The sequence below is a fragment of the Phoxinus phoxinus genome (assembly GCF_949152265.1).
Source record: "Phoxinus phoxinus genome assembly, chromosome: 13".
NCBI classification, from domain to species: domain Eukaryota; kingdom Metazoa; phylum Chordata; class Actinopteri; order Cypriniformes; family Leuciscidae; genus Phoxinus; species Phoxinus phoxinus.
The window spans coordinates 29,891,575-29,909,869 of NC_136888.1; the positions used below are offsets into that span (position 1 = coordinate 29,891,575).

General features: G+C 35.9%; 2 protein-coding genes across 2 annotated transcripts; both read right to left on the bottom strand.

The window, feature by feature from the left end:
- Positions 1-2,871: 2,871 nt before the first annotated feature.
- Positions 2,872-10,808, bottom strand: LOC307009743 (calpain-1 catalytic subunit-like). The gene is made up of 12 exons (XM_079633776.1): positions 10,681-10,808; positions 10,147-10,391; positions 9,081-9,150; positions 8,840-8,958; positions 8,600-8,733; positions 7,383-7,557; positions 7,041-7,115; positions 4,794-4,879; positions 3,684-3,758; positions 3,443-3,603; positions 3,097-3,260; positions 2,872-2,999 (listed from the first exon to the last, which is right to left on the bottom strand). The coding sequence occupies exons 2-12, from the start codon at positions 10,381-10,383 to the stop codon at positions 2,967-2,969; spliced, it is 1,329 nt and encodes a 442-aa protein (XP_079489902.1). The 5' UTR covers positions 10,384-10,391; positions 10,681-10,808; the 3' UTR covers positions 2,872-2,966.
- Positions 10,809-14,198: 3,390 nt separating this feature from the next.
- Positions 14,199-17,627, bottom strand: vcpkmt (valosin containing protein lysine (K) methyltransferase). The gene is made up of 5 exons (XM_079632474.1): positions 17,250-17,627; positions 16,956-17,069; positions 16,465-16,537; positions 15,833-15,952; positions 14,199-14,657 (listed from the first exon to the last, which is right to left on the bottom strand). Exons 1-5 carry the CDS (start codon positions 17,504-17,506, stop codon positions 14,550-14,552), a joined length of 672 nt encoding a protein of 223 aa, XP_079488600.1. The 5' UTR covers positions 17,507-17,627; the 3' UTR covers positions 14,199-14,549.
- Positions 17,628-18,295: the final 668 nt, after the last annotated feature.

An 18,295-nucleotide genomic window follows, 5' to 3' on the forward strand; every position in this document is an offset into this window, starting at 1 on the left:
TACCTTTAATTTAAACCACGGCCTCTCAACCTCTCAGCTTTGAGGGGTGTGTTTGGTAGGAGTGGCCTGAGCGAGTCAGTGGACACCTTTCAATTCTGTCATTCCCGACAGACCTCTGGTGTGACCACACGCGATTCACTGAGCTCCCATGAGATTACACACATGGGAATCTTTTTACACATCTTTAAACTTTGGGGTTGGTTAAAAAACTTGTGTTCTTCTTTAACAAACGGAACTGTAAAAACTTAATATTTTGATACTTGCAGTTTTTTAACATGTTGCTTGATATGGTTTAATATTATGATGTGTTTGAAACAGCAAGTTGACTTATGTAAAATGCAACAGTTTTACGAATGTGTGGAAAACATGTGTATTTTAACTTTATACAACGTTTTAATGATTTTTAAATCCATGTGTTTTGTGAATAGCTAAACTTTTTGAACATATGTAAAAACATAAGACTTTTTTGTTTTGTTTAATGTATATTAGAAAATAGAACCGTTTGCTTGATATAGTTTTAGAAAATGCTATTAAACCTTTTTAATTTTAAACCTTTAAAACATTTTACTAACGGGTGAAAGTACAACTTTTTTCAAATGTAAATGTGTAAAACCCTTTCTTTAATAAAAAACATGATCTCATCTCTGTTTTCTGTCATCCTTCTTAAAAAGCTTAAAATACGTTGTTTTGGAATATTTTTTCATCATTTTCGACCATTTACACCTCAAAACACACATACACAGCTAAGGATCCATACACTGTGATTGAAACAGACAAACATAACAGGTGCACCAACAGGTGCTCCGTACAGAAAACTTATCAGACATTCAATTCTTAACACAAATTCTACATGGGTAAAACATAAAGGATGGACTAGCCTGCGAGATTCTCCCACGATACAGTTCACGCCCTTAGGGGAGGGGCAAGCGTGGGAATTTTCCCACACTCACCGCGCATGCGCACTCAGGAACTCACACGGGTGGGGGCTATGGGCATCGGAATTTATGAGGGGGCCATAAATCACTCAAAGTGACAGGATGTAGCCCAACAAACTCTCTCTTGCGTCCAGAATAGGTCAAATTAAAGGCCCAATGAAAGGACCAGTACATCATCTGAAAACCTTTTGATTTCTGTCTATCACTGACTGAACAAGTTGCAGCATTGTGACTAAAATAACTGCATTTGTGTACGCGCAAGCATGGAGCGGTGGACACAAATGCAATAGAAAACCCTGCACCCTTTGACCCAGGATAGACTTACTGTGTTTTCAATGACATCTGCTGTAAAAAAAAAATGTAAAAATTGTAAAATGTTTTCCCTCCCACCTGTAAATTTGCCAAACAGTGAATTCCACCATATATGTGACCCTGGATCACAAAACCAGTCATAAGTCGCACGGGTATACTTGTGTCAATAGCCACCAATACATTGTATGGGTCAAAATGAATCCTCAGGTTCTTTCCAGATTCATATGCTGATTCTTGATGTTTGTGTGTGTATCTAAAGTTTTTTTCTTACAATGTATTTAAGAATTAAATTCAGAATGTTTGATCTCTGGCAAGAAAGCATTGCTGGTGAAAATCTATTAATAACAAGCGACCACTTTTGATCATATTATTTGACGATTTATACTGTTTCTGGACCAAATAATCACTCTCAGGATGCATTCAATTTAAACTCACATTTATTTCAATTTAATTTCCATCTGTAATTGCAAAGCAACTCATGAAAATCATGAAAATAAAAGACATCACTCACACATTTAGACAACTTAGCATCTGTATTTCACGCATCTTTGGATCGTGAGAGAAACCAGATCTGAAGGAAAGACTTTCTGGATCAGACATAGTTGATCACATTTTCTCTTGCTATAACAAACACTTACAGCAGCCAGAGATAAAACTGACATCAAATAGTCAAGGCCAAAGAGCCCAAGCAAAGCAAACACTGACCTCCTCAATGGTGACTTCAAATGAAACAAATATCAACATCTAAACCTCTGTCAGTTCTCAATATTAACTTAGACATCTGACCGAAATAGTCAAAGTATCTGTATTTTATGTCTGTGATTAAGAGCAGCACAAGAGGCTCAGTGGGAGACACTGTCTAAACCAGAAAGTCTTTCCTTCAAATCTGGTTTCTCTCACGATCCAAAGATGCGTCCAGAAACAGTATAAATCATCAAAATGATGTTGAAAATATGTCCACAATGACCACATTTGAACTGGTTTTAAACCTTGTATGGAGGTTCCATGAACGTCTATATCAAACACGCAGAACTGGTCAAAAAAGACGTCATAAAAAACGTCTCTTCACGCTTTTCTGACAAAGACATTGAAAAGACGTCTTTTGAACATAATTTTGCTTAGTGGGACATTCTGGGCACTGACTGAAATGGCATTAACAAGGTCTCATTATGACTGACCGGATCCAAACACAAATGTGACTAATAACATTAATTTCACAGCTCACAAATTCAGATATTAAATTAAATAACAATAGTTTAGGAGAAACATTAATGCTTGTAAACAACAAAAATCCCAAGGGAACATACAGTAGCACTGATGTATGAAATTACTGCAGTCGTGTCTTTTCATTTATCTGGAGTCTCAGTGATCGGTCATTTCATACATATGTCATCTCAGGTTAGTTATTTCTCCTATGGGATTCACTCTTTGAGAAGATGGACAATATGAATTTTGCACAGTCTTTAGGATTGAAAGTGGCCGGTACAATGAGATACTCTCCTGGTTCAAGTTTGAAGAATCTCATCACTTGTCTTGACTTGACAAAGTTCCCACTACCTTCAATGGGGCGTTTGCGGTAGAGGAAATTGTCCGGGAGCTTCACATCTTTCATCTAAAGGAGAATTAAATATAAACTTGTATTAAATTAACCAGTTTATTTTGTAAATATTATGGAATTTATGCATTTTAAAAGCAAAGTTTAACACTTTTGAGCTTGAATTAACTATATTTTGTACTTGCCTCTGGTGGAATCTGTTGAAGTAGAAAATAGAATAGCACACCATTAATAAGTGGAAACCAAAATTACTGTATTTCTGTGACTCCAATAGAGTTATTTGTTAATACTGACCGCAAAAACATTGAAGCCGATGGCATAGTTAGAGACTTCGCTTCTGTTTCTCTTCTCATGGTTCTGCATGAGGGACACCAGTATGTTTTCAGGGCACTGACCACTACATTCCTTATCAAGCTCCTCAATCCTCACCCGAAACTGAGGGTTCCTCCAGAAAGAGTCTACAAGACATCCATTGAATCAGACCTTTGAGGTACATGCAGTAGACACACACACACACACACACACACACACACACACATGTTGCATGTTGTATCTAATATTTCTATTCATGCATGCTAGTATGTAATTGAATGAAATGCTCACATGCCACTCTCTCTCTCATTATATATTTATGAGTTACCTTTATTATTGAGGCAGCCACCAGCTGTAGTCCCAGCAACCCAGCTGTCTTTGTAACATGTGGAAGTCCATCTGCATTCAGAGGAACTGTCCAGAAAATCAGGACTGAGGCAGCAAATATCAACGTCTTCAAAGTTTTTGGTGAAGTCCTCCATTGACATCCTGCAGTAAAATATGAGTTACTGAAAACATTTGATTCATTAATGCAAGAGATCATATCTGAAACTACAGTTAATGCTCACCAGAACTCTCCGTCATTGGCCAAAACACGACACCTGGATCGCTCCTTCTCACTCACTTTGTCCCACAACGATGACCTAAAGTTATGCAGAAGCATATATTAAAATATTACATGGTTATGCTAACTGAGAAACTAACAGCAGCAAATAAAGAGGAAAAAAAACAGATATACTGTAGGCCTACCTTTTAAACTGAATAATCATCTTTTGTAATTAATTAATTTTTTTTTTTTAAAGATATTTGAATTTTCAATGGCTCAGAATTAAATAAGATGCCAAAAAGGATGGAAATAAAGTTAGCAGAAGATGATGTCACTAAATAACAGGCTTTTGTTTTTAAACGGATATTCTATTACAAAAGAGTGACTAAAGGCAACAAAAGCTCATTCATTCAAAATATCCTTCAGTGAATGTGAGTTAGCAGATTCCGGAGATATGAATGACAGTGATCGTTATGTAACTGCAAATGAAAAACCAACAGCACTTTACAACCTCCAGCGATTTAATCTATGTTGTGTGAACATTCATTAACAAGACTCAAGGACTGAGGGGGCATTTACAGACACCATTTTAAATTACATACAGAAAACTTTGTGTGAAAGTTTTTGAAAATGAAAATGTTATCGTCTCCATGTAAAAACGCACATAAAAACGGTGACGTCATGCATGTTACATGTTCAGTCTATATAGGCGACGCGTAGTGTTTCATTGTCGTTGTACACCAAAAACGCAAAAATGAAAAACTTTTCCTTTGTCGTGTAAACGTGCCCTAAAAAATGCTGGGTTGTTTTAACCCAATTTTGGGTCAAATATGGACAAACCCAGCCGTTGGGTTAAATTTTTTTATTACATTTTTATTACATAGCACTCAGCTTGGCGAGCTTAATATTTTATCTAATATACTACATATATGATGGGGACAAAGTGACTTTTAAAGAGTTACAGTTTGAAAGCTAACAAGCTGACTGAAAAAAAAATACAACTTAACACAACTGTCAAACCTGTTAAGATTTTTAAAAATATAATAGTCATGAATCATCTAGTGGTACGAACAAAGAATGACGCTTGATCAGTGTTGTGATTAGTGCACCTATAATTTCATATGACTCTTACTTGTCACTCCAGTCACCGGTCCACTCGCCTTTTCCCCAAGGGTTCAACACTCTCACCAGCTGAACTGGTTTTTCTTGGCATGTTACCTGTAGAATACAACATGACATGACACTTTTAATGCAAAATTCTTGTAATAAAAGTCTTTAAAACCTTAGTGTGGGCTGCTTGCTTCTACTGTGGGATTTCCCCACCACCGTTTAAATACAGAATATGTAATTTCACCAGGGATATTGTGAAATAACCTATTTACCTCAGGACTGAAGTGTCTAAACACAATGCTCCGAGTTACATAAAGTACAAAACATTATTTCAAGAAACTTTTCTTGCTTGACATAAGAGATACAAAGGAATGCAAACTGAACAAAAGACATATAAAAGTGTGCAGCTCATATGCTGAATACATCCGAATGCAATTAGTAAATAAATACTGGTGTACACAATAACAAAAATGGTTAATATGAGAACAAAGAAAGCAAGTATTGTTGTGGTTCAGGGGTGCCCAATCCTGTTCTTACAGATCAAACCTAGAGTTCAGAACCTGATCTAACACACCCGTCTGTAATTATCAAGTGCTCCTGAAGATCTAAAATAGCTAAAAAGTGATGCTCATATGGAGAACAAATTCAGAAAGTTGCTAGACTGCTAGATTTTTACATGTTTTGATAATTTCTTAGAGGATTGCAATTGGAAGGAACCCTGGTGAGTTTACTTGCAGTTACATCTTGGAACAGAACGCACTATTCTTGCTTTCCAATACACTGTAAAAAAAATTAAGCTTGAACAACAACAAAAAATCTTAGTACTAATTTCCCCTAGCTTTTTCTTGTTGACTCAACTTTTGTAAATAACAGTTATACGAACTGGAAAACGTTTAGTTGAGTCAACTTTACATAATTTATTTTCTGGAGAGGTGCAACTATTCTGTATCAAATCCATTGTAGTTGAGCCAATTCAACATTTTTTGTCTATTGGAAATCATTTGGTCATCACCATTTTGGTGCTTAGCGTTTCCTTTGGTTGGGCAGTTTGACTCTTGGATTTTTTGTGTGAGTTTGTGGTCATTGTAACAGTGTTTAGAAAAACACATAATTTAAGAAAACTTCTAAGAAAAAAGAAACCAAGATGATCAAGATTTCAGCCTCATAAACTAGAATAAATCACTAATCTGATTTCTGACCAAAATTGATTATTTTTTATTAATATTTTACCAGCAAAACTTTCTTGCAGCAGATCAGACATTCTGAATTCTGATTTTAGAATACGTTATAAGGAAAAAAAATATTTTGACACACACACAGACATCAAGAATCAGCATATGAATCTATGAAGCATGCTTCAGGCCGCAATGCATGCTGGGAGCCACCATAGTACTAAAATCATGGCTCCCAGCATGCATTGCGATATGAAGCATGTCACCATTGTTGAGATTCATATGCTGATTCTTGATGTCTGTGTGTGTGTTTAAAAAAAAAAAATCCCAAAATGTAGTTCAAAATCTAAATTCAGAATATCTAATCAACAAGCATTAAAGTTATGTTAAATATAATATATTATTCACAAATAATAACTTTTCAGTCAGGAATAAGAATAGTGAACTATTCCCCTTTATGATGCTGTTATCTAGATAAACTCACATAAAATGCCAAACTGCCCAACTCAAGGAAAAAGCTCATCACCAAAATGGTGACCAAACATTTTCAATAAAAAATCTACATCTTATTCTTAATAAGGACTTCTGTTTCCAATAAACACAGTTACTACAAAACTACAAAATATTTGTTATAGAATAGTTGTATATTTCCAGAAAACAAATCATGTCAAGTTGTCACAGACAACTTATAACTGTTCATATAACCTAGCAAGAAAAAGCTAGGGGAAATTAGTACTAAGTTGTTGTTGTTTTTACGAGATTTTTACAATGTGGATTTTTGCTGAACCAACACAACAAAATCAGTCAATTCAACTTTTTTCAAGTTGTGTTTTTTACAAATAAAACTGTTCTATCTATCTATCTATCTATCTATCTATCTATCTATCTATCTATCTATCTATCTATCTATCTATCTATCTATCTATCTATCTATCTATCTATCTATCTATCTATCTATCTATATATCTATCTATCTATCTATCTATCTATCTATCTATCTATCTATCTATCCGTCTGTCTGTCTGTCTGCCTGTCTGTCTGTCTGTCTGTCTGTCTGATGGCACTGTGATTTGACATTTGATTCTGTGCAGACTTACCTTGTAAACCCCCGTCACTGAATATGCATGGCCTTGAACAATGCCATTGGGTAATTCTGTGTTTGCAGATGTTTTCTGATATGGTATGAAAAACAGACATATTGAATCAATAATGCTGCCCGGTGAAATATGTATCAGGAAATAGGACGATATTGTTTTATGTACAGCTAATGCTCTACATTGTTTCCTACATCTTACATTGTAAAAATGTTCACTGTAGTAATTTGTATTTAATTGAACATTGAAATCTTTAATGCAAAATACTTCAGTGACAAAGCTTTAGCTGGACATGGTGATAATCGGTCACGGTAATGAAAGGACAAGCCTGAGGTCACTGCTTACCCCCAGAAAGGTGCCACAGGCCATCAGAGCTTTTGCTTTTGCTCCACGGTTCATCAGGCTCCACAAATCAATAGAAGTTTTTGCTGTTTCAAAGTGCACGTGGACGCCACCAGTGAAGTCCAACAGAGCCTCAGATACAAGACCAGCCTGCATGTCAGCATAGGAGCTGCACACCCTGTAAAAGTCATTCTACATTTCAATACTGTATATACAGTGGACCAACAAGCCTTTAATGACTGATTCTGTGGGATTACTCAAATTGTTGATTATTAAAATAGATCAGGGGTGTCCAATCCTGCTCCTGGAGGGCCACTGTCCTGCAGAGTTCAGCTCCAAACCCAATTAAACACACCAGAACCAGCTCATCAAGGTCTTACTAGGCATTCTAGAAACTTCCAGGCAGGAGTGTTGAGGCAAGCTGGAGCTAAACTCTGCAGGACAGTGGCCCTCCAGGACCGGGTTTGGACTGTAATCATCGTGACAATGTCCAATACTTCCATCTGTAAAGCAACTTCAGAACCAGAGTACATAAAAAACATTAAAAGGGCACAGATCTCTTGTAATTAAATAATATTTGGTAGCACTTTATGGTAAAACTTTATTTTACAGTGTCCTTGTTACATACGTTACATGTACTTACCATAGTAATAACAGTAAATTATGCATAATTACATGCAACTAACCCTCAAAAAAATCCCAATCCTACCCTAACCCTATAGTAAGTACATGTAGTTGCTTAATATTACTCAATACTTAAATGTATAATTACACTGTAACAATGACAGTGTGAAAATAAATAGTGTGAGCAACTTTATTTACAGTCTCGTTCTCCATTTACATAGCTACATACTTATAGAAATTACAATAACTGGGTAATAAATAGGTACTAACACTGAACCTACCTCTAAACTTAACCTTTACCCATGTAGTTATCTTATATTACCAGTGCTGTCTTGGGAAAGTACAATGTAAGAACACATACTGTAAAATCAAGCGTAACCTCATATTTTTATGTTCAATAACGTGTTTAAATGACCGCAGGTGAACGCTTGGTAACACATCACACTGATGAAGGGATGAACACGAAAACGTTTTGGACAATAAAATCCCGTGGGCTTTTTGGCCTATATTCGTGTGCGGATCTCTTTTTTCTTATGTTCAATACACAAACATGCTTTTATAGTATGAAAGAATAATAATTTTAAGAATAAACCTACTTGGCATAAGCTTTCTCCAGCAAGGCAGGCCAAAACTCATTAGATGTGTTTGAATGAACAAAAATGAGCTTGCCATTGATTGTTGGCAGTTTGTCATCAATGACAACGTCAATCCATTTCCCAAACCTCCAGAACTATATGAATAAAGCAGAAGGTTTAAGGACTGATCATTTGATTTCATAAAATGTATTTAAGTTATTTAGAAAAAGAAAAAGAACTCAAATAAAAAAAAAAACTCACTCTAAAGTGAAATATTCCTGCATAATCTTCACCAAATGACTGGTCAACTGGCATGACCTGGTCCATGAGATCCTTCTGAAAGGTTAAAGCTCCAACTGAAGCAAGAAACCAGCAGTCTCCTAAGGTAAAAGAGAAAAGGCATTCTGGTCTATATGGATTGATGCTATTTACTGCATAGATACAGTGTCATTCAAAACCAACACCTACTGGAGTATGTAAATAAACACAGATATAAACATACCTAAAGATCCTTGGGAATAGTCAAACCTGGAAACCCCATTTACAATAAGTTGAGGGTCTGCCACTATTTTCTAAAGAGAGAGAGATTAATACGTTATACAATGAAATTTGCCCTAAGGATTTGGGAACAACAGAAGACATTTAGACTCGTATAGCGTATTTTGAATCTGCTTTCAAGACACTTAAAGGCACAGTACGCCTCAGGTTCCTTTTTCAAAACAATAACAAAGGCGTAGATTGATGATGCCGTGACTGAACGTGGAATCATGGGAGTTGTCATTTTAAAATGACTAAAATTACTTAAAAAACTAAAATACATTTGAGTGTGTTGAAAGTTATGTTAACGTTACTCTGTGCGTTCGCTTGGTGGCTGGTTAATTGCAGTAAGCTAGATCGAAAAGCTGGGTGACTTGTGTTGCTAAATTGCATGCACTTAATTTTAAAATATATTGTATGGTGGAGAAAATGTTACTACAAGGTCTGTCTGATTATGCCATGTTAATCACTTGACAAAATAGCATTGTCTCTGAGGCATTGTACAAACATGTTACTCGCGGTAAATCAAGAAAACAAGAGATTCAAGCAATAAGACTAATCGTGTTGAACTATATAACAATGATTTGTTTTCTGTCGATAAAAGTATCCAAACACAAATATGTCCTACTGGTAATGTGGATATATTACGTTATTGACAGGCGAAACAATGACACGGCCGTTACAATGGTTAAAATACCTGATCTCTCTGGATTTAAACATTGCTGGAAACATTTGCGATCATGCCAGTACACATCACCAAAGTATATAACATTGTCGTTGTGGATATTTTAATCCAAAAATCTTACATATTGTGCCTTTAAGATGTCTTGCCACAATTGTAAATAAAAGAAATATATTGGGAAATGCTACAGATAAACCTGTTCTTACAAGCCTTAAGAGACATTTTGCTACAATTGATCATAACAGGTAATATTCAACAAGTTGTTTTAGATCCGTTCAAACAATAAGGTCTACTCTTCATGAAAGTTTCTTAAGTTTCTGAAGATGGAAAGTAAATACAGGTAACTTACTGATGGCCTCAACCATTTGATTTGTTCCATATCCAATCCAAGTTTCTTCTTTGGGTCAATGGAGCTGCTGTCTAAAGGGAACTTCTCATCAACATATTTCCTGTTATTAGTGAAGCAGCTTTTCTTTAATTCCTGGTAGTCCTGATCCAAGAATTTCAAAGGGACGTCAAGAGTGCCAGTTCTGTCTCTTGTGGGCTGTTCATCCCTGGGTATTCTGATCACAGGAGGTGGTGGCATTTTTACAGCTGTAAAAGTCAGATTTTTAGGAATAAATATAAAGAAACAAAGATAAAAGTGTCACATCTTGCATCAGTTACTGGTGAGATGACACAACACTATGCTATAATATGTTTTGCTTCCAAAGACCTATAAGAGATAAGAGACATAGGCTTGTTAGACATGTTTGGGAGGGAAATATTGCCCTTTTGGAAGACACATCTTGATAGCCTTTAAGAGACTTACAATATAATTAGTGATTAAACTCAGTTTTTAAGATATAAATGATATACTTCACCTCCAAGGATAACAACTCACCTAATTGAGCAGTTTTCTCTTACTAGGTTTGACCGATTCTCTTTGTTCTGCCCTGGGCTCTGGATTGCTGTGCTCAGAGCGAATGATGTTTTCAGGAAGGGTGTAGAGCAGTGTGTAGGTTTTGGTTTTGCTCAGGGACACCAGTCCCACCATATATAGCCTTAACTCTAAAAAAAAATTAATATGCAAATGAACACGGAAAGCAGGTTCAACTTCAAATGTCTTTTTAAGATTGTAGCCAAAATATTGTTTTTTTTATAATATTGAATTAAACGTCAACTGACTTATCAATACAGTTAAAATGAGACTTCCCTTAAAAAGTTTACTCAAATATGCTATACTTCTTATAAATGAAAATACAAGAAAGTAAAAATAATTTCAGTCTACTTTTTATGGACTTCTCAGAAATATATTTAAAATTACACAAGTATACTTGACTTAAACTGACAATTGAAAATTATATTTGGCCTATACTTGTACTTAATCTTTTGATCGAGATATACTTAAAAGTATAATGAATTATTCTAAGCATACTTGGCTTGTAGTTGTGTTTAATTTAGTAGCCTTTACACATAGTTTTACATACTGTCTTATAAACTTACATTGTTTTATTTATAAAGAAAACAGATATGTTCCTGATTCTGAGTATATTTTTGTGTAGTCCACTGGTTTACTTCCAGTCTACTTTACTCTTTCCCATCCCCGCCATTGATGGAATTTTCCGTCATTTACAGTATGACACAATACTTCCTAACAGATTTTTTTCTCTGTTTATGGTATAGGGGCAATAAAATGTTGAACCCATAAAGAGGAAATGACTGTGAGGCTTTGGGGTGTTGATGGATCTACTAATCCATAGGCTTTGACAAAAACTAAATTTTCTCAGCTTTCTGTTCAAAATGTTTAAAGAAACTTAAACACAGTCAAGTGTTGATAAAACCAGTCGAACCCCGAAACCAGGCGTGACCCTCTGTGCATGAGAGTAGGTCCAACAAAAGCTTCATGAATATCTGGGTGCTAAATGTTTACAGTTCTTTTGTTCCATTTGGGTATTTAGAGAGATTTGGAAAAACACAGAAGAAAGCATCTGTAAGCAAAACTTCCAGCACAATTGCTGTGTGTTTCTCTATTGCCAGGTATGCTGACAGTTTCACTATGTTTAATATTCAGGGTGTCGCCTTGGAGTAGTTGGCCTCTTACCTCAAAGACAGAACTTTCTCAGTGAGCATTGGGATGTTTTTCTTCTTCTTCCTCAGTTCCCCTATTATGTGGTGTGCCCCAAGGGTCCAATCTAGGCCCTCTTCTCTTTCCACTTTATATGCTACTATTTAAGAAAGATAGTATTTCCTACCATTGCTGTGCTGACGATACAGTTTTATCTACCCGCTGAAATTTTTTGTCCTTTGGACGTGCTCTCCCAGTAAACAATTACCGTCTTTCAACGTTGAAATATGGTTGAAAATATGTCGGTCCGCCTTGGACTGGTTTACGACGTGATTTCAACTAAGTAGTTTTGGCCGGACTGTTTGACTACGTGTTTTCAACTGATCATCTAAAATGTTTTCAACTGATAATCTAAGACAGCTAGGATAAGTCTGTTATACATGCTAAAACAACAGAGAAAACAAACTACCAAACCATGTTCATTATTATGTCAAATAAATTTAAAGAGTTTTACATATTCCGTCAAAGTTATAAAAAAAATTTAAACGTTGAAAAGTCGGACAAATTTGACGTCTTTTCAATTTTCATTTTCAACCTTCAGTGGACCGTAATTAGACCGTAAAAATTACGTCTATTCAACGTCTAATAGACAACTTTTTGCTGGCTGGGCTGCAACTGTTTTGAGGAGACCAAATGTTGGATGGCTAATAATTTTTTGCAATTAAATGAAAGCAAAAGTAAAATTTAGATTTTTTTGTTAAATTTAGATTCTATTGCCGCCAGTGTTCAACTTCATATAAGGAAGCTTGGGGTTACATTTGATTCACTAAAATTTTTTAAACAAATCAGTACAGTCAGTGGTAAAGGGCAGTTTCTTTTATCTGAGATCGGTTGCGAAATTAAAACAATTTCTACCTCCGAAAGATTTGGAGACCATAATCCAGGCTCTCATAACATCACGTCTGGACTGCTGTAACTCCCTGTCTCAAACTGTGATCTCTCGCCTGCAAATTGTCCAAAATGCTGCAGTGAGACATCTTACCGGCACAAAAAAGAGAGAACACATTTCTCCCATTTTAGCAACTTCGCATTGGCTTTCTGTTAAGTTCAGAATTTATGTTAAAATCGCTGTATTTGTGTAAAAGGCTTTATCTGGCGTTGCACCAAAATAAATTTGTGACCTTCTGACTCCATACTCTCCCCAAACAACACTGAGATCTGGTAATCAGCTTCTCTTAACTGTCCCGCGGTTTCGCTGTAAAACTAAAGGTGTTCGAGGCTTCTCTTCTGCAGCAACTACACTTTGGAACAGTCTGCCCTTAAATGTTAGGTCTGTTTTAAATCTTATTAGTTCTCTCTGGCTTTTGATTAGATTAGATTTTGTATTGCATTTTGTTTAATGTGTTTATATTGTATGCTTTCTTTGTATATGCTCAATGTTTTATTGTACAGCACTTTGGCACAACTCTGTTGCTTTTAAATATGTGCTATAGAAATACATTTTGACTTGATTTGACTGGATTTTTTAACTGTGTGTAGTATTTCATGCTGATCAGTTGACGTTTACTTGTGTCTGGCAAAAATAATTCTGGATTCTTCTGAATCATTATGAACTGTAGATTAAGTGGAGTCTGGTGTTTCCGCAAATCTGCGTCCAGAATAGGTCAAATTAAAGGCCCAATGAAAGGAGCAGTACATCATCTGAAGACCTTTTGATTTCTGTCTATCACTGACTTAAGTTGCAGCATTGTGACTAAAATAACTGCATTTTTATATGTACAAGCACGGAGCGGTGGACACAAATGCAATAGAAAACCCTGCACCCTCTGACCAAGTATAAACTTATTGTGTTCTCAATAGCATCCGCTGTAAAAAACAAAAACAAAACTAAAATAAAAAAACTTAATCTCACACAATTTTCCACAGCTCATGTTGGCTGAAGTTTTTTTTTTGTCAATACATTTCTTGGAATTTGTAAACGCTTTTTCCTCCCACCTGTAAATTTGCCAAGCCGTGAATTCCACCGTTTCACACTTACATACAATTAGAGGGGGTAGAGTCTAATGCGTACCCCCCTAAAAATAACTTCTGCCTCTGTAATTAACTGTGAATTAGAAAATTAAAAACATTAATATGAATCTAATAACTAAATAAATCTATAAAGATCTGTATTTGCTGAAATTTCAGTGTTTTCTGCTTCAGACGTAGCTCTTAAAAAAATTATGAAACATATCACTAAATATCTCCACTGTAGTCTCAATGCATTCAAGGGCCCAGAATGACACTGGACAAAACTGTAAATAATAATAATGCTGAAACATCACAATCAGATGATTAATGACACTAAAACTGAGCATTGTCTAAAGGTTTTTAAATGATTTACTATTGACAAAAATGTTTTGGTGCAGTTTATACAGTAAGTAGACTATTTACAGATCACACTCAGTTTAACATTCTTTGAATTGGTGTAAAAAAAAAAAAAAACACACTTGAGATTTATTTTCAGTTTAACAGTCCACAATGCACATGCAAAACCATGTGCTTAAACTTGTTAGTCTTAAAACACACTTGGGCTCACATTAAGCCCAAATTCCCAGACCACATAACATGCACTTAAAATTTGTTTTTGTTTTTATAATAGGTACAGTGACAAACACTGCAATCTATTAAAACATAAAAACACAACCCATCCTCATAAAAGGCATTCAGTCGACTCTTCGTCGCAGGTGGAGAAGACGAATGTCAGGACTGTTGAACTCTGGGTCTTGTTTCTCAGGTGGGATCGACTCTGACTGGAACTCTTGCAGAAGTAGCTATGAAACAGAGTATTAGATAAGGAATAAGACAATAGCAGATTTAGCCAGACAAGAAATTTAACTGGCTTTTTATTCATGCATTTAAAGGGAACCTATTATGCAAAACATAAATGCGTCAGCAGTGTGTGTACACAAACACCCTACAATGGTAAAAGTCCACTTATTCCTTTTATTTATTCCCCATAAATCATAAACAGTGTCTCAAAATGACTTGTTTGCATCTTTTGTACATTGTGAGGTCACAGTGTAACAGGCTGTTAGGAAACATCCCGTCCACAGGAAACATCGCTCTAAAAATGCAGCGCTGAAGTTAAAAGAAGTGTAACTTTTAAAAAAACGCATCTCGAGACCTAGCATGTTTCCACTGTCCGCGTCTCGCGTTTTTAGACGCAAAGACACGTTGACTGAATTCCCCCGAATGGGACGGGGGAAAATGCAAGGTCTGTCTAGCGCACTTTTACATTTTCTCACTTTTACAGTTTCTCCTGTTTTGTTGTTGCCAGACTATTCCAGGTACAAGCTGTAAAGGCACAGCCCTATTCTGGAAAGGAAGCAGCAGCTCATTTGCATTTAAAGATACACACACCAAAAACAGCATGTTTTTGCTTCCACCCAAAAAGGGACATTTTGTAGTCTGGCTATCACCAGACCAAGCTCAATCTTTTAAGATTGAACATTGGTCTGGGGAGTCTATGTATTTTCTACTGCACAAGAGTGATCAACGGGCATAGTTCAAATGACTCTGTACGCAATTGGATAGTCCTTCAACCAATCAGCGACGCGAAAACTCCAGACAGGAAACGTGTCAACAAACGTGTTGGTTTGTAGCATTGAGCAATTTTTGCAGGTTGATTTCATTTATTGAGAAATAAATGTACAGGCTTCCAGCCTGATCTGAAGGGCGAAATCAAATCACCGGCAGATCAGGCTGGGTTTACCCAGTCTAGGCATTTTGGGCATCATATAATAAATGATCTGTGGGGTATTTTGAGCTGAAATTTCACAGACACATTCTCGGGACAGCTGAGACTTATACTACATTTTGTAAAAAGGGGCATAATAGGTCCCCTTTATTATATATTCTACTGATCTAACACACTCTCATTAAAGTGTGCCACTAAATATGACAATGTAAAGGTGTAATAGAGGATTTTACAGTTTATTTCTCTCACCTCAAAGAATCTCTTCTCTATTTCAGGATTGACACCAACAGTGCGCTGCTCATAGCAACAGATGATGCACGTCTCTGGTCCAGCCAAGAGTTTCAGAGTCTCCACTAGTGGCTCCACAGACTGTGGAATATAAAACACAAAGGGTATTAAACCTAGTACTGTTAACAATTCTGGAATGTAGAGCTAACTATAGACCTTATTCAGAGCAGAGCCATAACAGGGATGAAAGCGAGGCTGTGAGGGATAGACTTCAATGGCATCCGCTGTAAAAAGCTGTATAAAACTCCTAGTGTTTTATCACTTATAATTTTCCACAGCTCATGTTGTCTGGGGTTTGTTGTGTACTGTAATTTCTTGGAAAGATATTTTTGCAGTGTTTTGTCAGCAGAACAACCAAAAAACACATTGAAGTGCTGTACACATAAACAGTACAACCCAAAGAAGAGATGCATGTCTATCCCTCACAGTCTCACTTTCATTCCCGTTAGAAATCAAAGATGGCACTGCTGTGAATAAGGTTTATTGCTGTATGGGTAACACAAGTTCTAAAAAAAATGTGTATGTATGAATGTATGAATAAAAATATATAAATATATATATATGTGTGTGTGTAATATTCATTGTTATAGTACCTGCTCATAGTAGATACAATCAGCCATCAGAATATAATGAGGATAAGGTAGAAAATCTTCAACACTTCCACCCCTTTTAAAAGGAAAATATTTCATAAGTTTCATTAGTCGTTTTCATAAAATGAAAACCTTTCACTGTACAGACAAAATAAAAATAAAAACAGACCTTTTTCAAAATATTTTCATTCATATAAGAAAATAATATTTAATATAAAAGTCATACATGTTTGGAATGACATAAGGGTGAATAAATTATGACAATATTTACATTTTATTTGTGTGCAATATGGTCATGTGATCATGTGGGGGCAACTCACTTTATTTGGAAGAAGAAAAAACATTTTTTTAAGTAAAAGTGTATTAATTAATTTATTTTGATGTAAAACTTGTATTTAGTAAACCTTGAATGTAATGAATAAATAGGTTTCATAGCTAAGGATGAAAACACACCCCTCCCCAAAAGATCCTGTAGGATGAAATGCAGTACAAACCATTTCAGTACCTTGGCTGTGATTGAGCCTGTGCGGATGAGATGCAGATTTTTCTCAATGTTCAGCTTTAGGAGAGGCTGCAGGTCTTCTAGATCTGTCACTGTCACATTTGCCCTGTGGGTGCACATTACTCAGGTTGAAATCCAGCCAAAATACTTTTAATTGAACAATATTTATGCATAATATTTATTATCAGAACAAAGAATAATACATTATAATCCTAAAACTTTCATAATAAATTCATTTTAATCAGTTATGTTTATATGTTTATATGGCACAGCATTCATAACTCACCCCAGAGTTGAAGCAACGAGACCAACTAGTCCAGTTCCTGCACCCAGTTCAATAATGCTCTTGGAGAACCATGTACTAACACCAGACTGAATACTGCAAAATTGTTGCGTTTCGAGGTATTTTGACAGGACAATAGCAGCGTCCCATACTACACAGCCCACGTCCCCTTTGCTGCACTGATACATTCTTAAAATAGACCCGTCATTTTTATCTATTTCTCTAACAAAATAATCTTCCGAATCCTCGTCAGTCGCCATGTTCTTTAGACCGCGGCTGCACACATTCTACGTCACGCATCTACGTGACGTCTGATTCGCGAATCATTCATTTGAACAGGTTCTTTTCACTGATGGACTCAAATCGTTTGGTAGTTTATTCATAATATATGGAAGCTTATGAGTAGCAATATTCAATTTGATATGTAATATGCAAAATGATAATTCAATATGTAAAATGGCAATGCATTTCTGTAATTACATTTACATTTTCCCATACATTTGTGCAACGTTTGGTGCAAAATGAAAATGAAAATGCAATTATATAATTTACATTTGCCATTTCATACACTAGGTTTAATATGTAAATTGAATACATATTTTAACGCTTTATAAGTTGCAAAATGAAAATGAAAATGTATTACAGAAATGATTAGATATGTGTAACATGTTCAAGCAACAACTGTTGCAAAATGATCATTCAAATGTTATTTTTCTCAATTGCATTTACACTCACAGTCAAGACACTTAGGATTGCATTTTCATTCAATGTCCCGCAATGTATGTAGCAAAATTCAATGTGCACATTGAAAATGCATTCCGAGCAGATCACGTCTGTTTCCGCCCCCTCCCGCCATGTCAATCACTGCGTGAAGGCGGGGCACGGGCACGGCAACAGGTAAACATAACGTGCTTTTTGAGATGTTGGAAACATGGCGGCGGCAGAGATAATACGGGCGTTAAATACACTAGCAGATGAAGTGGAGCGTGAACAGAGAAACGGTAGTATTTCCGAAGATTGTTACGCGTATTAAGGCAGACAATTCTCCC